Genomic DNA, 24,097 nt, shown 5'->3' on the forward strand with positions numbered 1-24,097 from the left:
TCCCATGTTGTTCCACTGTGAAGCTAGAAAGGTGAGGGAGATCTTAGCTTCACAGGACTATCATAGTAGTTACTTCCTGCTATTGTGAGTTTACAGTGACGTATGTGTTTATATCCAGTTGTGTTGTTCTGGATTAGTTTACAGGGTGGGATTCTCTCACTAATGGGCAAACATATTTTATTTTTTTTACCAAAACACGTGTCTGTCGTGCAAATTGTGATTTAGACACTGAAAGTTGTGCAGTGTAGTGCTAAATGCACCTATGGAGGCTGCATTGAGAGCCTCGTTTAATAAAGCGTGTAGTGTTTAGTGTAGTGTTTAGTAAAAATCCTGTGGCAGTGTTCAGTAACGGCGTGTCAGCAGAAGAGCCGTGAAGCTCAGATTCTGGAGACCTTGGTAAACAGCACCAGCTGCATGCTGACCTGCCTCTTGTGCTCAAACCAGATGATGGCGTCTCTAACGAACGTGACCCGTGAGTCTCCTCGTGGTCATTCCCATGTTTTTCCTCATCCTCTCCTCTTCCTCTCTCACTACATGCTGGTATTTTGTCAATACCACTACCACTTTCCTGATACTGTTAAGCTCCTGATTATTAATTTATTAATTTGTGTTTATGTCCAGTAATCCTGCTCAGTTGTTCACTACCTGACCATCGGTTAGTGGGTATAGACATTTCATCATTTATATAGAAACAACACATCCATCCATGTGAAACGTTCATCCATTCATGCACAATGCATGTTTACATCTTATTCTATATGAGACAGAGACATTATGTACCTGATTGCAAATTCATGCATTTTCTACCTTGATCTTATTATTCTATTGCATGAGAGTTTGTCATGAAAAACTGCACCACGATGAGAGCGGAGTCCAGTAAAATGTGTGTACACCTTGTGAAGTGAACTTTTGTTATTGTGAATCGTGTACTGAGGTTCAATAACAATGTGTAAGCAATCATGAACTGTCAATGTAGCACTAAGAGTCTGTAATGAGAGTCATGGCCAGGACAGTGTGTTCCGGTGTTCAATAACAATGTGTGAGCAATCTCGAAAAGCATAAAACCGGAGACAGTGCATGGTTCTCCTCTACATTTATACTGCAGCAGACCCACTACGGCTTTAAAATCTACCCACACAAACGTGGAAATATGCATATTCAGAATGTGCAAGCACAAAACTCCAAAGCCTCACAGCTTTTGCACAGTAGCCCACTGAGGCATGCAGCCCCTTGTTTCAGTGCAAAGATTATTTTGTGCAAATGGAGCAAATGAGATGCAATCAAATGCATGTGTGATGTTTGATGTACAGTAGTTTTCTTCTAAAGCATTTCTGGAATAAAATTAACTCGAATGGTAATCCTATGATCCTTCTAACGTCGCTCCTTGTATTGGCGGCAATGTTCCTTATCGACCACTAGGTGGGGGTGTTGCTCGCCTTAAAGATTATAAACCAAACCGCTCGCACGTTCAACGTGGGGGCCACAGAACTGATGCCACCAACGTTCACCTGTGGCGAGACGAAGAGTATTTGACATACATGGTGTATTTGACATACATGGTGCACCACCAACGTGGCCTGTTCATCGGTCATGAAAAGCCGATGGTCAGCCCTTGGGTCCTTGGCTATGGCGTATTTTGCTCCTCCCGTTCGCACTGCCTGCTGTGGTTAATTAATCGAGGAAGGCACCCCCCCCCCCGCCTGGGTCCATGGAAACCCAACTAATTAAGAAGAATAATCGATAGGCCTATGGTTTTACGATTATTAACTGACTGACGCCATACTCGTCGTTTGTATAATTCATGCTAATTTAAAAACTCTTTCTGTCTCATATCCATCTCGTATCTAACTCGTAATAATTGTCACACTGCAGTCATCATCAATGCTGCCCGGTTATCGCACGGTGTGTGTTTAACTTCAGTTTCCAGTGTGTCAGTGTCCGGTGGTCTGTGATCTAAAACTGAGACTCAGTGTCGAGAGTCACTGGGTCCATGAAACATCACTAACCCAATCGGAACCAGTGTTGGAGCAGAGGCAGTCTAAATGTGTTTCTGCACATAGTTTAAACGTGTTTCTGCACACACTTTAAATGTGTTTCAGCACACACTTTAAATGTGTTTCAGGACACATGCAGCTCTTCTGCACATCTGGAATTCTGAACCTTTACGTCTTGGTTTTAATGATATATAACGATAAACGATAATGATATATTTAATGATATATAATGATATATTTAATGATATATAATGATATTTTTAATGATATATAACGATAAACGAGCGCGTGTAGTAACTTGGTGGCATATTTCAAGTTTCGTATTTTTATGTTCTAAATATTAATGAACATAACTGCTCTATTTTGTGGTGTTCGTAGTGAAAGTAGATGGTTAGTAGATATAAAAGCGTAATGTCCTGTCACAGCCTGTGTCGTATGTGTCCTGTGTCCATGTCCCCTTGACCCAAACACGCCCTGGTACCCACACAGTTAATCGACCGTCGAGCGTTTGAACGGAGGCATGTTTGGATTCTGCGGATCTGTTTCGATTAGTGTGGCCTTGGAGGACCGAATCCGCTTTTTCTGCTCTTGTGATTCGTTCCCCCGAGCTGCTGTCATTTAATGTTTGGACCCAGAATTTATTGAACGCAACGCGGAATTGGTCGTGAATGACCCAAATGTGCACAAGACGATGTGGGGGGTTTTCACCACGGCACAAATAAACCCGTGAAATGAAGACACGCAGCGGTGAGACCGCACACGCCCGTCTGGACCGTCTGGACCGTGTGTACCGTGTGTAGGCTCGGACGCGCCTGTTCTGGACCAGTCTGGACGGAGTCTGGACGCGGGGATGCTGCGTTCGTCCAGCCACACATAAGGACGGATCTCATCTCTCTGCTCTTCATCCTCCCGTGATCATCTGCGCTCCGTGGTTCCTCTCTCATCCTCTCCTGGACCAGATGCGATTCTCCATGTCATTGAGAGGTAGCTGCCATTACTCACCATGCAAATGATAACAAGTATCAGTGTTGTTGTCTACATCTTCTCAACGCCTAGTTCTCAGTCCTACCACACATATCACTCGCTTTAACAACCTCCTGGTTTTAGGCTGGAGGTCGTAAGGTCGGTAGAACCTTCTGTTTTTGGTCTTATAGTCAAATAAAGGTGTAACGATGAGCTACGTGGGTCGGGTGTATTATCGTTCGTTTATGTATATTATCCTTATGCAAGTCCGTTTCATTATGTGTACGTGTGTTTTTAATGCGGGGTTTTATCGGCAGACTGCGCTGTGGTTTCGTTTGTTTCAAGCTAACTTCGGAAATCCTGATGCGAATTGAGAGGAACTGTCATTAGACGTTTGGGGCTGGACGGCTGGGGCGCGCGAGCTGGGGGGCGCGAGCTGGGGCGCGCGGGCTGACTGGCGCGCGTGCTGGAACAGGCCCGGGTCGCTTGCGCGCTCTTGTCTTTTCTTGATTCATGCGCAGCTCGAGCGAGGATTGGTTCCTGCGCAGCCTCCAGGTCCAGAGAGGTTTCCACAGCATCTAAAAGTCGTAGAAGCTGGTGGAAACGCACGTGTCGTTTCATGTTTTTCATCTTGGTTCTCACTTCTCGCAAACTTTTGAGTTTTCCCTGTTAGTGGAGAGCAGGTCTGTGTACCTTGTCTTGAGTTAGGATTTGGAGACCCAAAACCATCAAGTTCAAGGGCTATCAGGGTTCTCACAACGACTTATCAGATTTATCAGGTCCAAGGAGAGTAGCGTGAACAGTCTTCTGCCTGAGGCAGTAGATCCCAGATGATCTGTTTCTTGAGGCTGGGTATAGCTTGAAGTTACAGTAAGTGTTGTTAGTTGTAGCATAAAGTGGAATATAGCACAGTGAAAATAACTGATGTATTTTGTCTGTAACGTCCGTCTTTGCTGTGTCATTACATGCATATGCACAAGTTCACACAAAATTGATTAAAACCATCAGCCTCGTGAATGTCTGACCTATTAACCCGTGCAGCAGTGGTAGCCTATGTATCTGTTGACCATGGACCCTGGTAACACACTACACCCCTTAAATGTAAATAATACATGTGACCTGGAACTGGACAGAACTCCCCCCCCCCCCCCACCCAACTGCAAGATAACTAGCTGTTATTGATAATGCTGTGGGTTTTCCGGTGTACTCCACCTGACGTAGCTGCTTCAGAGCTACACTGCTCTTCTCCACAGGTTGTAGGGAGCCATGAGGCACGGCAGGGTGCCACGGCCCGACGAGGACGCACCTGCTGGGGGCAGTGTGAACACCACTGAGGTCTCCAGGTGAGAGCCAGAGTGATCTCAGGGGAGCGGGGCTCAGGGCGGAGCTGGTATGCTAATTTGTGCCTGTGGGCTTGCTTCAACATGATGGAAGTGTCTACTGACCAATCAGCGGTCACACTGAGCTGGGGCTTGGCCAAGACCTTGAAGTGGCAGCTTTAAAAGCGCGGCTTGCCGTGGTGTGAGGCTGATATGAATCGAGGGATCAATTTTCCCTCCCTCTCACTGCTTTCTCTCTTATATCTCCCTTCATTTGTCTCTCTCACTCTTTCTCTTGTGTCTCCCTTTATTAAACTCACTTTCTCTCTCTTTTATATCTGTCTTCATTTATCTCTCTTGTTCCCCATCTCTCTTATATCTCCCTTCATCAATCGCTCTCGCTCCATTTCTCTGTTACATCTCCCTTTATTTCTCACTTGCACTCCCTTTTCTCTTGTATATCTCAGTCCATTTGTCATAGTTCTCACCATGAGCCTAGGTGGCCAGCATGGTTCTTATTACAACAGGACCGTGAGACACAGTGTGGTCGTAATAGTGCTCCCAAGTCCAAGTTCATGACACAGTGAACACCAGAACAGTCCAGTGCAGGGGACTGTTGTACTGTTTGGAGGTGTTTGACCTCGGGAAGGATTCGTTCTGACTGTCCATGACGGTTTTCTGTCAGATTGTCCATGAGAGGGTTCTTTCAGGCCATAGATGATCTTTGAGTGTCAGTAAGTGTCACTGAGTCAGTAGGTGAGCAGGATCAGGTGTGTAACGTGAACATAGGTACCTGGGTGGTGATTGGTACACACTGCCGGCTTTTTCTTATATCTTCTATCAGCATAATCCAGCTGCATACTGTACACGTGCAGCGAGGTCTCTGAAGATGATGAAGACACTGCCATGGGACCGTTAGGTGTCCAGGAGCCATTACCTTGTGTCACCTCACTTTTATAGAGCACTGCAGAAACACAACGCCTTCAACCTGATGTTTGTGTAGGTGAAGGAGAGAGAGGAAGCCGACAGAGTGGTGCACACATATAAAACTTATTTAACAAGTCAATCAGACATGGACCATGAACACAATGGCAGTCGACTGACAACAGAGGGTAAAAAATGATGGTACAAGAGTACAAGAGTCAGGTACTAACAAGGGGGTGTGGCAACACAACAACAGCAGTTCTTTGATTGGAAAGTGTGTGTGTGTGTGTGTGTGTGTGTAGGAGGCAGTGTATAGGAGTTGGTTACAAACATCATCAGAGTTTCGGGCCAAAGCGGCCTGAAAGCTCGTCACCCTGCTGATTCCTCCTACGCTTCTATTTCTGGCAGATATAAGAAGCTCAAGCCTCTCTATCACCCTCCCCTGTTTTCCCTCTCTTCCTCTCTCCCTCTCTCCCTCATCTCCCTCCCCTGTTTTCTCTCCCCCTCTCCCCCTCTTCCTCTCTCCCTCTTCCCTCTCTCCCTCTCTCCCTCCCCTGTTTCTCTGGTTTTTCTCCTCTGCCCCCTATATCTTTTCTGTTCTGATGGTCAGATCATGTCCTGATCTGTTCTACACACATTCAGATCTTGGGGTTTGTCTGGCTCTGTCACCATTTTGCTTCATTTCCGATCAGCCCGTTCGAGAGGGAACGCATATCTGGACCCTGTTAAGAAAATGTCTGATAGAGTGTCTGTCAGAGAAAACGGTGACAGAGATACTAGTACTATCAGCAGGCAGCAGTGCAGAGAGCACCACTAACCTGGATCTGAGGTGTACTGGGTCTGAGGAATCATGTGTGATCATACATCGACTGTGCGGATACATCTGGGAGCAGAGCAACAACCTTTAGTTCATATGGCATGTCTTAGTAGTGAATGAAAACTCAAACCCTACTGAATAAAAACAATGAAGAATCTTTTGCAGTCACTGTTGGTTGGAAACTAGTAATAGCTGCCAAGAATCCACAGTTTTGGCTCAGTATTTCTGCTTGACCAAGGACCAGCAGGATGGGCTCAATGAATCCTGGAACTTCAGCACTATTGGTGTGATTCAGTGTGCTGTGACTCAGTGTGCAGTGATTCAGTGTGTTGTGACTCAGTGTGCTGTGATTTAGTGTTGTTGTGACTCACTGTGCTGTGACTCAGTGTTGTGACTCACTGCACTGTGACTCATTGTGTTGTGACTCACTGTATTGTGACTCTGTATGCTGTGACTCAGTGTGTTGTGACTCACTGCACTGTGACTCACTGTGCTGTGACTCTGCGCTGTGGCTCTGCTGTGACTCAATGTGTTGTGACTCACTGCACTGTGACTCAGTGTGTTGTGACTCACTGCACTGTGACTCACTGTATTGTGACTCTGTATGCTGTGACTCAGTGTGTTGTGACTCACTGCACTGTGACTCAGTGTGTTGTGACTCACTGCACTGTGACTCAGTGTGTTGTGACTCACTGCATTGTGACTCACTGCACTGTGACTCAGTGTGCTGTGATTCAGTGTGTTGTGATTCAGTGTGTTGTGATTCAGTGTGTTGTGACTCAGTGTGTTGTGACTCACTGCACTGTGACTGTGTGCTGTGACTGTTGTGATTCAGTGTGTTGTGACTCACTGCATTGTGACTCCGTGGGTTCTGACTCACTGCACTGTGATTCAGTGTGCTGTGACTCAGTGTGCTGTGATTCAGTGTGCTGTGACTCAATGTGCTGTGACTCTGTGCTGTGACTCACTGTGCTGTGACTCACTGTGCTGTGACTCAATGTGCTGTGACTCTGTGCTGTGACTCACTGTGATGTGACTCAATGTGCTGTGACTCAGTGTGCTGTGACTCAGTGTGCTGTGACTCAGTGTGCTGTGACTCAGTATGGTGTGACTCAATGTGCTGTGACTCAGTGTGCTGTGACTCAGTATGGTGTGACTCAGTGTGCTGTGATTCAGTGTGCTGTGATTCAGTGTGCTGTGACTCAGTATGGTGTGACTCAGTGTGCTGTGACTCTGTGTGGTGTGTGCTGCTTGCTAAGCTGGAGCTGGTCCAGTTCTGGTTCTCACTTCCCGTAGTTGTGGGTCAAACGACCTGGGCCTTGCTCTCATGCCGTGGACACCGAGACGTCCAATCACAGCGAGCCTGGACGTGTGGATAACAGTGATGGCAGGAAACCAGAGAGAATAGATTAGGCTCTGTCTCAAATTAGACCGGTCTTTATCAGGTACATGCCCTAAAAGGTCGTTCAGCTGGTCTTACGAGCTGAGAGAGACCTTTTGAAGAGAGACCTCTTCTGATCTTTCACAGAGAGGATTACTGTGCTTGTCTAGAGAGGAAAGTGCAGTGGCCAATGGTCCCGTCTCTAGAGGAAGACTATTGATCTGCTTTACTGCTCATCAACCCTCTCTCCCTCTCTCTCTCTCCCCCTCCCTCCCTCTCTCTCCTCCCACAGTGTTCTCACAGAAAGCTGACTGCTATATATTAAAGCAGGTCATTTCTTTTATAGGGCTGGCACGTCTGCCCTTAGAGGAACCTCTGTGATCAAGCAGTGGGAGATGCAGCCAGTCTAGTTGCAAATGTCAAGAGGTTTGTCCACACGCTACAGCAAGAGCAAACGGCTTTCTCTCCCCTTGAAGGTTACACCACTGATTGTTGTCCACTGTGAGAACGTAATTGCTTTAACAATGCGGTTATTCATTAGTGGTTTTAATCTTTCACTCTCTCATTCTCCCATTGTGCCCTGAAAGTGAATTCTGAATGGACTGAAACAGCCAGAATACGGATCAGTTCAGATGTGCTGTCACAGCTGTCACGGTTTTTGCTCTGCCGTTAGCATAACGTTGTATAAGTTTGTACGCGACCGTAGGGTCAGAGGTTTTTCTGGAGTGAATCACTGTCCTCATCGGTCACCGAGTGTCCACGTCTTGACAGTGTGGTTTGGCCTGTAGGTTTGTCACTTATCCCATAAGTCAGCAGACACACACACACACACACACACACACACACACACACACACACACACACACACACACACGACTCTAGATGGGGTTCTGTGTTCACAGGCTTCAGAGTAGCAGGCGGCCGTACGGTCTCCATCATGGCCGCCTCTGCCCAGCTCAGCTTCCTCTGCTCTCCTGAGATCTTCCTTCTCTAAGCATCAAAGTCTTCATCGCCACCCCCCGCATGTTGTTGTTTGTGCAGCCAAGAACACGGAGCGTGACATGACACACACCACCCAGACGTCTAATTCTCCCACCCTGGCGATGTATCCATCCGTTCAGCTGGATCATCACATTTGAAGACCCGTTCCAGAACACCTTACCTGGACTTCCAAGCACTGCTGAACATCGATGGAGCTTTCATGACTCATAGTTCAGTTACGGCGGGTTTAGCAGCTTCGAGTTATGCTCACAGCATTAGGCCAGATACACAAGATATACAAAACATTTAATTAAAATAGAAGTGCAGTTGCTTTAAATAACAAAAATAAATGATCTAAATAATAAATAAGTAATACAGTTATTTACAAATATAAGGGGTCATGAAGAAAGACCTATATAAACAAAACGTATGGTGGAGTGCTGGAAGAGATCAAAATAAACATAAAAGTGTTGAGACAATCGAAACAGGCAGAATAGATTAAAAAATGGCATTATCGTGATGAAAATGAAAGGTGCAATACTAGACAAAGGCACAAGGAACATTTGCAATTCTGACGTACAAATGGTAACATTGTGCTGTATGCTGTCAGCAACTGACTGCAAGTTGCATCTCACTGTTTGTTTTTAGACGTCAGGGCTGTGCCATTAAGATGATGAATAAAAGTTAATAGGCAAACTGAAAATGTTTAGTTAAGTAAAAAGAACTAAAACTGTGTGGGTTCTGAAATCATGTCTGAAGTGTCTATTGGTGGTTAATTTTGTGGTCGCTACAATGTTCTTCAGCTACAATGTTCTTCAGCTACAATGTTCTTTCAGCTACAATGTTCTTTCAGCTACAATGTTCTTCAGCTACAATGTTCTTCAGCTACAATGTTCTTTCAGCAACAACAGTAATCTGCTTTTGACCCAGAAGCATCTCTGAGTGTTCCCTCTTCTCTGGCGTTCTGAGCTGCTGCGCGTTCTGGCTCTGATGTACGAGCTTTGATAAAACACGCCAGCAATTACAGTACTAAAGAGTGCAATCAGTGCAGTTACAGTCGCAGGAAAAGGATTGTGACTAGAATTCTGCCTTAATTACTTTTTTAAAAAAGGACTCTGCTTTTCACTTAGCTTCACTAGACTAACAGATTGTAGTAAAACACAAATAATTCTGCTCCTCCCTGTCTACACTCAACAAGATATTAGAACATAGTCGTTTACAGCTCACGGCTTCACTGTCATTATGAATGTTGTTATAAAGTACTTTTCAACTTTTTCAACAGCAGTAACATTCAGGAAATACCCCATTATGGGTCTTTGGTGTTAGTCTATAAGTGCGACTGAGGCGGAGTTCCTTAGAAAATTGTGCATGAGCATGGTGTGTGTTTGTCATGGTGTCATTGGGAATTTCCTGGAATAGCTCAGGGCTTCCTGGTCAAGGACCTTGCCCTCACTAAACCCTTCCCCCTGGTCACGTGTCTCGTCTTCACACAGCTGTGGTTTCGCTGCACAGCTGGGCGATGTGGTTAACTGGCCTCTCTCACTACAGCCTCATAAAACGAGACTAATAAGATAATGTTGTCAGCAGCACGAGGCCGTTTAGTGTCGCACGATTATTGAGTTCTCAATGTATTAAGCCGCGTTACCACACGATGCTGTCCTGTCTGAGGCTGACAATGTCAGGAAAGCAGTAGAAAATAATGGTTTAGTGTCAAGCCCTGCAGCAGACGGAAGGAGAGAGGGAGAGAGAGAGAGAGGGGGGGGGGAGGGAGAGAGGAAGGGTGGTGAAACAGTGGGGGAGATCAGTGGGACCTGTGGGAGCGTTTTCCTGCTCTGCTGATTACCTGCGTCATCACCTCTACCTCTCTCCCTCCCTCTATCTCTCCCTCCCTCTATCTCTCTCTCCCTCCCTGTATCTCGCTCTCCCTCCCTCTCTCCCTCTCTCCCTCCCTCTCTCTCTCTCTCCCTCCCTCTCTCTCTCTCTCCCTGTATCTCTCTCTCCCTCCCTGTATCTCTCTCTCCCTCCCTGTATCTCTCTCTCCCTCCCTCTCTCCCTCCCTCCTGTTGATGTATTACTTTGATGTGATATTGTCTTGTCTTTCTACTCTCTCCACCTGTGTTTCCTCCAGACGTGCCCGTTCTGGAGATTCTCACGCTGTAGCTGTCTCCGTGGTTACCTCGCATTGCCTCACCCCCCCCCCCCCCCCCCCCCCCCCCCGCCCACACTCACACCGTTGATATGCTCAACCGTGGTTTTTTGGGGGGAGTTTTTTTGCTGTCTGTTTTTTCTCCTTTCTTGCCGAACGAATCGGCGATTGCTCCTCACTGCCTTCGCCTTACATTGTTCTTCATGCCTTGGTCATGATCCTGTCTGTGTGTGTATCTCCAGAACATCTCCCAGGTCTCAAGGGTACCATATAGATAACGAGGCACCCTGACTCTGACTCTCAGCAGGACCCTGACTCTGACTCTAACCTCACCTGCATCTTTCAAGCCTTTGAATTGGGTGTCAAATGCAGTCAGTGAACTGGACTTGATAACCATATTATCGCTGATGACAATTCTCAAGTCATGTGATCACTAAGTCTGCCATTTTCACCACCTCCCTCATTCTAAACAAGATTAAAGCGTAAGGAAACGTGCTGCTGAATCTAAACGCTTTGGGCTTTGAACAACCCTGTATGCAACACTCTGTTCCATTAACAATAATGTTACATCATGTCTATGTAGAATACTTTGAGTTCATCTCTTTAGCGCACCCCCACCCCCACGCTTCGCCCAAGGCAGACTGATTAATGTGCTGAATAGTCCGTCGTAACGCATCGTTGCCCTCTACAGACTGACACAGTGTAATCCTACACTGCCTATACGTGATGAATTAAGGGAACTGACCACGCACCAGAGGAACACTATAACCATAGAGACTGAGATTAAATCATGTGAGAGGACAAACACCGGAGCACTACTGATTAAGTATTTGGCACAAATTGGATCACCGCGCACCCTTAAGCTGCATTCTGGCGTGATTAGTTGTTGTTGGATGTATATTGTTCCCTTGATTGACATCTAACCCATCTTTATACACTGCTGTATATGGGTGAGACCCTGCTGTGCTGTATTTAACAGACTGACATTGGCAAGTGACAAAATGAGCTCAGGCTCATTTTCCAGCTCCGTAGACACAGATGAGACCGAGCAAGCAAACATGGCCCTCTTTCTGCTCATTATCCTCTATCTATCTCACACTGAGAGTCATGTGCTGCACTTTAAGGATGGGAGATAGGCTAGTCCTGTGATGGGTGACACGATACATTGTTAATTGTTATTGCGATATTGGCCTTTGCGATGCTGATATTGTGAAAGGTTACAATATGCAAATGAGCAAAATATTTTTTTGTGTACTGTGAGCATCTGGACTAAAATGAGATGCTCCAGAATGTTCGGTGGGTGACTGGATAGAATTGTGATTTGACAAATAATTTTAGTTCATTTGTGCTATTATACTGCAAGATACACCACAACATTTAAACCACTGAGAGGTGATTTGAATAATGTTGATTATGTAGTTTCGATGGCACCTTTCAAAGGATGTGATGTAGGTACCAAGTGAACAGCAAATCAGTTCTTGAAGTTGATTTCTTGGAAGAAGAAAAAATGGGCAAGTGTAATCTGAGTGAATTTACAAGGGCCAAAATGGGAGGTATTGAGGGTTGTTCATCCATCCATCCATCCATCCACTTACATCCACTTATCTGGGACCGGGTCATAAGGACAGTAGCCTAAGCAAAGAGGCCCAGGTTTCCCTCTCCCCAGCCACTTCTTCTAGCTCTTCTGGGGGGATAACGAGGTGTTCCCAGTATAGCCGAGAGATATCATCTCTTCAGCGTGTCCTGGGCCTCCCCCGGGGTCATGCGTGGCCAAGGGTCATCAGCGTGTGAGTAGTGAGGAATAGCCGGCCTGGACTGATACACAATATTTGTTAAGTGGTTTTAATGTTATGGATGGTTGGTGTATATCAATTTTAATATACAAACATATAATCGCACATAGTATTGTTGTTCATGTGGTACTGCAGTTGTGGTACAGCTGAGCTTTTCGAGATCCCTAGTCAAGACCCCTGAGAAACTGACTGGAGTCTAGTCTGAGTCTAGTCTAGTCTGAGTCTAGTCTCGTCTGAGTCTAGTCTCGTCTAGTTTAGTCTAGTCTGAGTCTAGTCTCGTCTAGTTTAGTCTAGGCTTGGCTGAGGGCTCAGTTGTTGTTTCCTGTGCCAGCTCTCTTTAGAGTGGTGCTTTAAGGATGTGATGATGCTCACTGCCTTCATCCTGTTTAACCCTACTGCTCCCCTCTCTCTCTCTCTCTCTCTCTCTCTCTCTCTCTCTCTCTCTCTCTCTCTCTGATGCCAAGGCCTTGCACCGTTCCTATTCTAAATGGAAAATTCCATATAGCTTGACCATCCAGCTGTTTAACTGTAGTGGCAGATTTCACCACTACAGTTACAACAGGCTTCAACTGTAAACAGGTTTCATCACTTCAGTTAAAGCATGGTCCTTTTTTAAACAGGTGTCACCACTGCAGTTAAAGCAAGCTCCAACTTTTGCATATTATGTTCTGCACATAGTCGGTAATTTAAATCCAAAGTATGTTTCAGACCATTATTGGTGAGACTCTGGTGGAGTAGTTCAATTGTTGAAATGAATGTGTGTTTGGTAGTAAATGCATAGTAGTGTATTTACATGTATGATTTATGGTTCCGTGCTGCGTGATCTGTAGTGTATTTACTGTGAGGATCCCGTCTCTTCTTTGGTTGGTTTTGGTTGGTTTTGTCTTTCTTTGGTGGTTCTGCTGACTGTTTGTAATTTTCTGGTATGTTTGCTTGTATTTTGCCTGCACTTTCCACTCGGAGTAACTCTGGTTATGCACAGAACATCGCAGCCTGTTCTACAGGCACAATTACAGAGAGACACCTCTGTTCTCTCTCATTGCATGGTAGAGTGATCTGTTCATAACACACGCTCACGTCAACTGTGGCATACGTCAGATTCACCCTTCAATGACTGTCTTCTTTGACTCACAAGATCCAAAACAAAGCAGAGATTTGATAAGGGATCCAGTTTCCCTTCTCATCCCCAGATTTAACCCTCACATTTTCATAAGACAGAGATTTCAGTTGGGCATTAGATTGTAGAGCTGCATTCTAGAGAGTCAAAGTCTATTAGAATAATTATATATATTAAGTGTCATTTGTAGAGTAATTTCATGATTAATCAAATTAATGAAAACGAAAGAGCTTTTTTTCTCTCTTTGGCACAGTAACGTAAATTTGTTTTTGTGTGGAAAGGGCATTTTTTTCTGTAAAAGTCATTGACTTGGTCTTCACCCTGTGGACTGGAGACCTAGCATCCTTAGAGTCAGCAGCTTTAAACGTTTCCCCTGATCTCCCCTGACGCTGCATTCATCTGATTCAGTGCTGATGAGCAGGAAGGAGTGATGGAGCTGTCAGAGCTGCCAGAGTTATCCACGTGTAATTGGCCACGATGGACGAGGCTTGTGTCCACCGTGTGTCCACTGTGTGTCCACTGTGTGTCCAGTGTGTGTCTTCCGTGTGTCCACCGTGTGTCCACTGTGTGTCCACTGTGTGTCCAGCGTGTGTCTTCCGTGTGTCTTCCGTGTGTCCAGCGTGTCTTCCGTGTGTCCAGCGTGTGTCTTCCGTGTGTCTTCCGTGTGTCCACTGTGTGTCCAGCGTGTGTCTTCCGTGTGTCCAGCGTGTGTCCAGCGTGTGTCTTCCGTGTGTCCACTGTGTGTCCAGCGTGTGTCTTCCGTGTGTCCAGCGTGTGTCTTCCGTGTGTCCACCGTGTGTCCACTGTGTGTCCACTGTGTGTCTTCCGTGTGTCCACTGTGTGTCCTCCTCAAGATTTTTTGTTCTCATTAAAAGCAGCAGAATGACATTTTGTCAGTTTGGTTATTGGAGCTTGGTGTTTTGGTAAGGGGTTGGGTTTACTACAGTTAAGAGGTTGGGTTTACTACAGTTAAGAGGTTGGGTTTGTTACAGTTATCAGGCTGGGTTTACTATAGTTATCAGGTTGGGTTTACTACAGTTAAGAGGTTGGGTTTGTTACAGTTATCAGGCTGGGTTTACTACAGTTAAGAGGTTGGGTTGTTACAGTTAAGAGGTTGGGTTTACTACAGTTAAGAGGTTGGGTTTGTTACAGTTATCAGGCTGGGTTTACTACAGTTAAGAGGTTGGGTTTACTACAGTTAAGAGGTTGGGTTTGTTACAGTTATAAGGTTGGGTTTGTTACAGTTAAGAGGTTGGGTTTGTTACAGTTATCAGGTTGGGTTTACTGTAGTTAAGAGGTTGGGTTTACTACAGTTATAAGGTTGAGTTTACTACAGTTATCAGGTTGAGTTTACTACAGTTATCAGGCTGGGTTTACTACAGTTATAAGGTTGGGTTTACTGTAGTTAAGAGGTTGGGTTTACTACAGTTATAAGGTTGAGTTTACTACAGTTATCAGGCTGGGTTTACTACAGTTATAAGGTTGGGTTTGTTACAGTTAAGAGGTTGGGTTTGTTACAGTTATAAGGTTGGGTTTGTTACAGTTATAAGGTTGGGTTTACTACAGTTATCAGGCTGGGCTTACTACAGTTAAGAGGTTGGGTTTGTTACAGTTATCAGGTTGGGTTTACTATAGTTAAGAGGTTGGGTTTACTACAGTTATAAGGTTGAGTTTACTACAGTTATCAGGCTGGGTTTACTGTAGTTAAGAGGTTGGGTTTGTTACAGTTAAGAGGTTGGGTTTGTTACAGTTATAAGGTTGGGTTTATTACAGTTATCAGGCTGGGTTTACTACAGTTGTCAGGTTGGGTTTGTTACAGTTATCAGGTTGGGTTTACTATAGTTAAGAGGTTGGGTTTACTACAGTTATAAGGTTGAGTTTACTACAGTTATCAGGCTGGGTTTACTATAGTTAAGAGGTTGGGTTTGTTACAGTTAAGAGGTTGGGTTTGTTACAGTTATCAGGTTGAGTTTACTACAGTTATCAGGCTGGGTTTACTACAGTTATAAGGTTGAGTTTGTTACAGTTAAGAGGTTGGGTTTGTTACAGTTAAGAGGTTGGGTTTGTTACAGTTATCAGGCTGGGTTTCCTACAGTTGTCAGGTTGGGTTTACTACAGTTATCAGGTTGGGTTTCCTACAGTTGTCAGGTTGGGTTTGTTACAGCTGGATGTGTGTGGTAGGAGTGACGTGACCTTCGTGTCCTTTTTGTCCTCAGGCTCTGAGCCTTCTGGACGTCTGCCATGACCAGTCAGGGAGGCTGCAGCGCAGACACGCCCGGCCCCCCACCCCCCTCCTCCACCTCGCTTCTCCGCCCGTCTGCGGGCCCGAAGCTGCAGGTGCAGCGTTCGCTCTCACGTGACACCATCACCATCCACTTCTCCGCCCAGGGCAAAGAGGATGAGGAGGAGGACGAAGAGCTCTACGGCCTGGCTTTGTCGTCCTCTGCGCTGGATGGGAATGATCAGGCCATAGTGACGGCTGTGGAAGCCAGAGAGGAACTACATTTTGAGGGGGCGGTGGCGGGGGCAGGGGCGGAGACAGGGGTGGGGGCAGGAATGGGTCAGGGAGTGCTCCCTGGGTCATCTCTGCCAGTCTCTCACGCCATGAGCTCCGCTATGGCCATCCAGGCACCCCCCGGCAGCCTGATCTCCTCCACAACCTGTAGCCCTGCCAGCTCCTCCTGGCCCTCAGAGTACCGCCCCCAGTCCCCTGCTCCTGCCACCTCCTCCACCTCCTCCACCTCCTCCCCAGCCAAGATGCACGGCAAGCCCTTTCTCAGCCTGGTGAAGTCTCTCTCGACCGAGGTGGAGGCTCGCGAAGGCCCCGCCCCTCAGCCCATGCGACACCGCCACCTGATGAAGACGTTTGTGAAGTCCCTCTCCACCGAGCAGGAACCCCCACCTCCCCGCCCGGCCGATTCCCGACTCAACCTGCACCTCTTCAAGCCCTTCGCCCAGCCCCGCCCCCCCGCCCCCGCCGCCGGAGACTCCAAGACAGCGCCGTCCTCCCCCCTCGCCTCGCCCGATGGCCGCTCCTTCTTCAAGGTGCAGGAGGTGGAGGCGCGAATAGAGGACACCAGGCGTCGCCTCTCCGAGGTCATGTGCGACCCCCTGCAGCTGCTCAGCAAATTCATGGGCGAGGAAGGAGCCGGCGCTGCCTCTAGCACCTTCACTACTGGAACACCAGGGGGCGTCCAGCGACCCAAAGTCCTCTCCTCCAGCGCCACAGAACTCTCCACCCTGGGCTCGCTCAACGGCCACCTGGACAGCAACAGTTCCTACTGCATCAAGGAAGAGGAGGACGCGGAGGGCGAAAGTCCTCAAGGGGGCGCCGATGGCGTGCCGGTCCCGCCCAGGTCTCCCTCGCTGGGTCTGGACCGGTGCTTCATGTCAGCCCTGGCTCGGCAGGAGGACGAGGAGTTTTGCGAGCTCTACAGTGAGGACTTTGAGCTGTGCACGGACACGGAGGCCGAGGCGGACGTCACCGACGGTCGTCTCCGGCCGGGCAGCACGCAGGGCAGCGAGGGGCTGACGGAGGGCGCCGAGGCCGAAGACGAGGAGGAAGAGGAGCCTCCCGTCGTGCCGCACAACGCGCTCGTCCTGCTCACGTCCGTCGTGTACGGCTACTTCGTGCTGCCGCTGCCCACTTACGTGGGCGGGGTGCTGCTGGGCGTGGCCGCGGGCTTCATGCTGGCAGTCCTGGTGATGTGGCTCTCCGCCCCAGGCTCCTCCCACTCGGGCCTCAGCCTGCGTAGACGAGAACACTGGGGCGGGGCCCCACTCGACATCAAAGAGCCTGATATCTACAAGGTAGGTCATGCTGCAGTCTGTTGGGTCTTACCCTAAGTGTGCTAACATGCTAACTTATCCAGGAATCATGCTGCAGGTCAGCCTGAGACAGCAGGTGGCGCTATGGACTTACACCACACCCATTTCATTCTTCTCATATCCTGCTTTGTTTTGCACGAGTGTTTTACTTCCAGAAACGACTAGAGTGAATAATTAGGGTGGGTCGCAGCAGCACAGGAGAGGCTGAGGCTGATAGCTAACAGCAAAGCTTGCTGTGCACACCTGGGAGAAACACGTGTGGTCTTAAATGTGCCTAAATGTGCTCTGGGCAGCAGGGGGCAGCACTCTGGTATTCTTGATGTGACAAGGCAGCAGTGAATGCATGTGCACCACTGGTGTTTCCACAAGGGCGTGTGCAGACACACGCAGGCCTTACTTTCTTTGATATATATGCATATGTTGTGTGTGCGCATGTGTGTGTCCTCTCAGCATGTGTGTGTGTGCTGTATTATGTAACTGTCTTGAACGTATGTGTGGGCTGTACAAAGAGAGAAGGAGTGAGGGTGAAGAGGTGCAGTGGTGCAGTGGTGCATTGTGGGATAGCCCTCTGTTAGCCTCTGATGATGAGCTGTTACCTCATTCCTCAGCACTGTAGACATCTGGGTGAGACTGTAGGCTCTGATCACGCTCTGAGGAGCAACAGTTTTACTGGCTGGAGAGTGAGCTTCTGTTTGTTGCCTTATTTGCCAATTGTGATTTTGACTCCAGTGTGTGTATGTGCGTGTATGTGCGTGTGTGTGTGTGTGTGTGTGTGTGTGTGTGTGTGTGTGTGTGTGTGTGCATGAGTGTGTGTGAGTGATGGAGAGTGTGTATGTGTGTGTGTGTGTGTGTGTGTGTGTGTGTGTGTGTGTGTGTTTGTGTGTGTGTGCATGAGTGTGTGTGAGTGATGGAGAGTGTGTATATGTGTGTTTGTGCGTGTGTGTGTGTGTGTGTGTGTGTGTGTGTGTGTGTGTGTGTGTGTGTGTGTGTTTGTGTGTGTGTGCATGAGTGTGTGTGAGTGATGGAGAGTGTGTATATGTGTGTGTGTGTGTGTGTGTGCGTGTGTGTGTGTGTGTGTGTGTGTGTCTGGGCCCTGCAGTAGGGCTCGTGCTCAGTCTCAGGGCTGATTTTTTATCTGTAATTATGTGAGGTAGTTGCATTTCCTTTGGGATCCATTAACAGAATTAAGCTCTAAATACTGCTGAGAAACCTTAACAAAGGTTTTTCATTTCCAGATTACATTTCAGACTGAGCAAATAAGTAAACAAGAATTACATAGTAAGTCATATAGGAAAGTCAAAGTCAGATGTATTTATATTGCACTTTTTACGACAACCGTTGTCACAAAGCCGCTTTACACAAATCTGAGTCCAATCCCCCAGTGAGCAAGACAAAGTCAACAGAAACAAGTAAAAACTCCCTGGATCATGAAGAAGAATCAAGACTCAAACGTGGACCCATCCTATCGTTGCCAACAGACACCACAGACACCATATATACAATATCAATAATAACAAAATAACTAATAAGAAGTGAGGAATAGAGGACTATTCAGGGGTCATAATCTGGGTTCTGTGAGTGTGCGGCTGACCCAGGTTCAGCTGCCCAGTCAGCCGAGAGCATTCACAATGTTCTGGGAGCTGAGCAAACTGGGGCAGTGGAGAAGTGGGTGACTGGGGGTGGAGGTGGGCTTGGGGGTGGGAGTAGCCACAGAAGAGGAAAAGCTCATGGGTGGGAGGGTTGGAACTTTCCACCCTGCTGTCTGTTCATGTCTAAACTTTAAAGCTGAATGTGAAAGAACTGTGTGCACAGAATTTATGCTGGGAACAGTCTTGCCATGTGCTCTGATTTCACGTGTGCCACCTTCACATGTGCTGATTTCACGTGTACTGTCTGATTTCACATGTGCTGATTTCACGTGTGCTGCACTTTCAGGGCTGGATGAACGAGATCCACAGCTACGACCCAGAAACGTATCATGCCACGCTCACTCATTCCGTCTACGTGCGATTAGAGGGTTCTGTGCTACGCCTCTCCAAGCCCAACCGCAACGTTCCCCGTCGGGCGTCCTTCAACGAGCCCAAACCCGACGTGACCTACATCAGCCAGAAGATCTACGACCTGACTGACAGCAAGGTGGTCCTCTCATAACACCTTGTACAACTGTTGAAGTCAAACAATCATTAACGTGACTAACAATACCTTAAAGCTACTGTTGCCAGTTCACACTGATTTTACACCAGTTAGCACTCACATTATAATACGTTATTAGCCACATTTGCCTTTTATTTAATTCAACTATTTCCCTTTAGATGATTTCACTGCTTTTAGTTTAGTTTGTCGGTGTATAGTTCATTAGGGAATACTTTATATAGAACGATGTTGGAGTTGTCGGTTTTGACTGGGTTTGTAGCATCGTTGGTCTTGACTGTGAATGGTAATGCAGACATCTGTTTCGCGCACGAGGTTTCAGGTTAACTTGCAAACGATGCAGTTTTAGCGTCAACAGTAGCAGCTGCACCGGTATCCCCAGGAGAGTTTTCTCACATATGCTCAACTCTGTCCATTAAAAAAAAAAAAGCTAACCTGAAGCAAACGCTCAAGTTCCCAGAACCGATGAGCTGTTGTACTGATCCCACAGATCTACCTGGTGCCACACAGCCTGGCCAGGAAGCGTGTGTGGAACAAAAAATATCCCATCTGCATCGAGCTGGCCAAGCAGGACGACTTCATGTCGAAGGCCCAGAGTGACAGGGCTGACGGTGTGGAGGAGAAAGCGCCCCCTCCAGGGGACAGGACCGAGGGGCCGGGGCCGAGCGAGGAGGCCAGGCGCTCGTCTGTAGACCCCGTGCTCTACCTGTTCGGGAGGACAGGAAGAGAGAAGGAGGAGTGGTTCAGGAGGATGCTACTGGCCTCACAGTCCAGAGCTGAGACCCGGAAGCCTCTCGGTGTACCTGCATGTAAGAGTGGAGACTGGACGTTTACCAAAGTTTATCCAACTTGTGTTTAGCCTAAACAACCCAAAAGAGTAAACTAGTGCAAACTAAAACAAAATGGCCTTCGAAATTTTAATTTGTTGTTTCCTGAGTCAGGCTGGTGAGGTATTCTATGTGATTTGCTCATGTGTGTCTCAAGAAGTTTAAAATTAGGCAAATACACTGATCTGATCTTTACAGCCTGTGCACAAGTTCGGATTTGCTCTCCGCCCACAGCCTTCGTGCCCGCCCACGTCCGTGGCGGTGGCCAGCCGGGCGATCCGTCCCACAGCCGCAGGAGTAGTCGTGGCAGTCTGGACGACGTGCTCCAGTCTCAAGTCCGGCAGAAGGACGCTGGCGTGGGCCTCAAACAGAACGTTCCGGACTACAGCGTGTACATGGCCACGTACATCAGCCAGGCCTCAGGGAGCCCTGTAGCCAGCCCGGCTAACAGCACGGAGAGCAGCCCGAGGACCAATAAGAAGGTACCGAGCGTCACACCAAAGCCCCAGCGCTGAGAGGAACAGCTGGTGTTTTATGTGCAGCTGTGCACAAGCTAATGCTATAGATGCTAATTCAGCCCTGTGGATTTGCTGCATGCTAACTCGCCTTTACTCGCCCTTTGCCATTGGGTACAGTTGTTCTTTATTGCATCCACTCTTATCTGTAAACATACTCTATGAACTACATATCTCCTTTATAATGAGGTCTAATCAGTCTAATTGCGGTCCTCAGTTGAAACTTTGGTTTAGTGGAATCACAGTGTGGTGCTCTTTGGTCAGATTGATGGCCTTGGCTTGAAGTAAATTAATTGGTCAAACTAAAGAAGATATGTGAGGGGAATCTCTTATTCACACTGGAACCAGTCCAGGAGAGACCAGCCATGGGAAAAGATTAGTGGGAGGCAGGCGAACGGCTAGAGAGACCGGATCTTTAGTCAAACTGTGATACAATATTTCCAGAGAGCCACAGAGACAGTCATACCCCTTAGCTGATATGATACTATATTAGAGAGCCAGACAAAGTTTTCCCAGTGAGCTGGAGTGTTCTGAGGACACATGAAGGTCATTCTAAGGATTGTTAATCAGTCTCTGCAATTGGGTGAATTCCCTAAAATTTTTAAAACAGCAATGGTTAAACCACTATTGAAGAACAGAAATCTTGATTCCACAATTCTCAATAATTATCGACCTATATCTAACCTTTCCTTTCTCAGCAAAATCATTGAAAAAGTTGTGTCAATCCAGTTAAATGATTATGTCAAAGTAAATCAAATAAATGACACTTTTCAATCTGGTTTCAGAGCTCTCCATAGCACTGAAACAGCCCTAGTTAAGGTAGTAAATGACTTGAGATTGAATAAGGATGCAGGCAAACTCTCAGTCCTTTTTCTGCTAGATTTCATGCTAGATGATCATGAAATACTTCTTGATCAACTACAGAGTTGGGTAGGCCTTAGTGGCTTAGTCTTAGACTGGTTTAGATCATACCTAACTGGGCGTGATTACTATGTAGCATTAGTTACCTCTTCCTCCACACGTCAAAAAATAACTTGTGGGGTCCCCCAAGGATCAATTCTTGGGCCGTTACTATTCAACCTATATATGCTTCCGTTACCACATATCATTAATAAACATGGTATTAGTTATCATCAATATGCAGATGACACCCAACTTTACATTTCTCTAGAACCTAAAGCCCTAAAATCAATTTGCTCACTGTTTGACTGCATAGATGATATACAGACATGGATGTCTGACAATTTTCTACAATTAAATAAACAGAAGACAGAGGTTCTTGTTCTTGGCAGTGATTCACAAAGGTATGATGTCCAGACTTATTTAAATCAAATGAATCTGAATGCCAGTCAATGTGTTAAGAACCTGGGCGTCACCTTTGATAATGAGCTCAGCTTCAAATCACACATCATGACTACATGCAAGACAGCTTATTTTCACCTTCGAAACATTGCTAAGGTCCGAGATATGCTCTCTCCTGCTGACAGTGAAAAACTTGTCCATGCATTTATCACATCAAGGCTAGATTATTGTAACGCTGTTCTATCTGCTCTTCCAAAGAGCTCTATTTCGCACCTACAGAGAGTTCAGAATGCAGCTGCAAGGGTTCTGACCCGCAGGAGAACGAGAGATCATATTACACCTGCACTCCACTCACTGCACTGGTTACCTGTCAGCTTTAGAATAGATTTTAAAGTTCTAGTCTTGGTTTTTAAATGTCTTCATGGTCTTGCCCCTATTTACCTCAGTGAAATGATGGTTAGATATGTTCCAGTCAGGTCTCTCAGGTCTTCAAACAGTAATCTACTGGTGATTCCTAAAAGCCGATTAAAGATCGGTGAGGGTGCTTTTAGCCACTATGGCCCAAAGCTCTGGAATTCTCTTTCTGAAGAGCTCAGAGGCATTTCATCCCTGAATAGTTTCAAGCACAGTCTCAAAACATTCCTGTTTAGATCTGCTTTTAGTTAAGAAACTCTCAACCTTATTTAGTTTATTCTGTTATTTTATTATTTGTCACCTTATTTAATTATTTTATTGTTTGTTTTCTTTTTATACTTTACTTTTTTACATTTTATGTTATTTTAATATTTTATCTTTAATTTCTTCTAACATTTTCTTTTTGTCTTATCTCCTTTTTATGTTTCTTTTTAAATTATACTGTAAAGCACTTTGAGTTGCATGTATGTATGAAAGGTGCTATACAAATAAAGATTATTATAATAATAATAATAATAATTATTATTATTATTCGGATGGTGTCTGTCTGCGCTTGTTCTGCAGTTTCCAGATGGCCTGGGTAGAAACGTGGAATCCGAGGCCTGGGTCAATGCCCTTCTGGCACGCATCTTCTGGGACTTCCTGAGGGAGAAGCACTGGGCTGACATGGTGTCCAAAAAGGTCCAGATGAAACTGAGTAAGATCCGGGTAGGTCCACTCCAGCTCCCTGCTCCACTTTGTCTGTGGGCTCTGGGTGTCTCTGGCGCTAAGGCTCTGTTTTAATGCTATAGCTGCCATACTTCATGAACGAGCTGACCTTAACTGAGCTGGACATGGGCATGGCCATCCCCAAGATCCTTCATTCCTCCAAACCATCAGTGGACCATCAGGGTAAGCCTTTGTTCACTACTTCCGTCGTGGTTGCACGAATTGAGTATGTCTGTATCGTTTAACCCATTGTGATTGGGCAACACGGTGGCTTGGTGGTTAGCACGTTTGCCTCTCAGCACTGGGGTCTTGGGTTCAAGTTCCTATCTGCGTGGGTTTCCTACGGGGTTCCCGGTTTCCTCCCACAGTCCAAAGACATGGAGGTTAGGTAAATTGGTCTTCCCTGATTCCCTGACAAATTCTCCCTGAGTGTGTCTGTGTGTCTTCATGTTCATTAAAAGCAGTTGTCTTAGTGTCTGTGCAAGAATGTGTTTGTATGCCCAGTGGTGGATGGTGCTCTATCACTAGGGTCTGTCCTCTCTCCACTTCCTGCACCCCATTCAGTCCCCCAGGGGGCTGTGGATCCCGGTAGAGAGTACGCTGTGCGCAATTGGCTGCCGCTTCTCACCGGTGTGTGGTAGTGTAAGAGTTGTACCTGTGTTAAAAATTGTAAAGTGACCTTGAGTATCTAGAAAGGCGCTATATGAGTTGAACATTCATTCATTCATTCATTGTCTTTTTGTATTGTTGAAACATCTCGGTGGATAGACGTTTACAAGAGGCTGCCATATACCCCAGGGAACTTGGAGACTCCCGAGTACATCATCATTGTTAATGATCTTTTTCTATTTCTGTACAGGTCTATGGCATGACACATACACATGTGCTATCATATATATATGATGCTGAACCACTTG

The 24,097-nt window shown here is 46.6% G+C and overlaps 1 protein-coding gene across 3 annotated transcripts in view; it reads left to right on the forward strand.

Annotated features, from left to right (window-relative positions):
- The first annotated feature begins 2,460 nt into the window (after window positions 1-2,460).
- tex2 (testis expressed 2) overlaps window positions 2,461-24,097 on the forward strand; it is a 28,320-nt gene continuing 6,683 nt past the window's right edge. The window contains exons 1-8 of one of the 3 annotated variants that reach the window (XM_076986964.1): window positions 2,461-2,978; window positions 4,211-4,300; window positions 15,652-17,245; window positions 19,199-19,399; window positions 19,905-20,223; window positions 20,476-20,723; window positions 23,037-23,180; window positions 23,264-23,363. In XM_076986964.1, coding sequence (XP_076843079.1) covers window positions 15,677-17,245; window positions 19,199-19,399; window positions 19,905-20,223; window positions 20,476-20,723; window positions 23,037-23,180; window positions 23,264-23,363 — 2,581 coding nt within the window. In that variant the 5' untranslated portion in view covers window positions 2,461-2,978; window positions 4,211-4,300; window positions 15,652-15,676. The remainder of the gene's footprint in view (window positions 2,979-4,210; window positions 4,301-15,651; window positions 17,246-19,198; window positions 19,400-19,904; window positions 20,224-20,475; window positions 20,724-23,036; window positions 23,181-23,263; window positions 23,364-24,097) is intronic. The other 2 variants (XM_076986979.1, XM_076986972.1) reach the window with 2 other exon arrangements.

The sequence above is a fragment of the Brachyhypopomus gauderio genome, chromosome 2, assembly GCF_052324685.1.
Source record: "Brachyhypopomus gauderio isolate BG-103 chromosome 2, BGAUD_0.2, whole genome shotgun sequence".
NCBI classification, from domain to species: domain Eukaryota; kingdom Metazoa; phylum Chordata; class Actinopteri; order Gymnotiformes; family Hypopomidae; genus Brachyhypopomus; species Brachyhypopomus gauderio.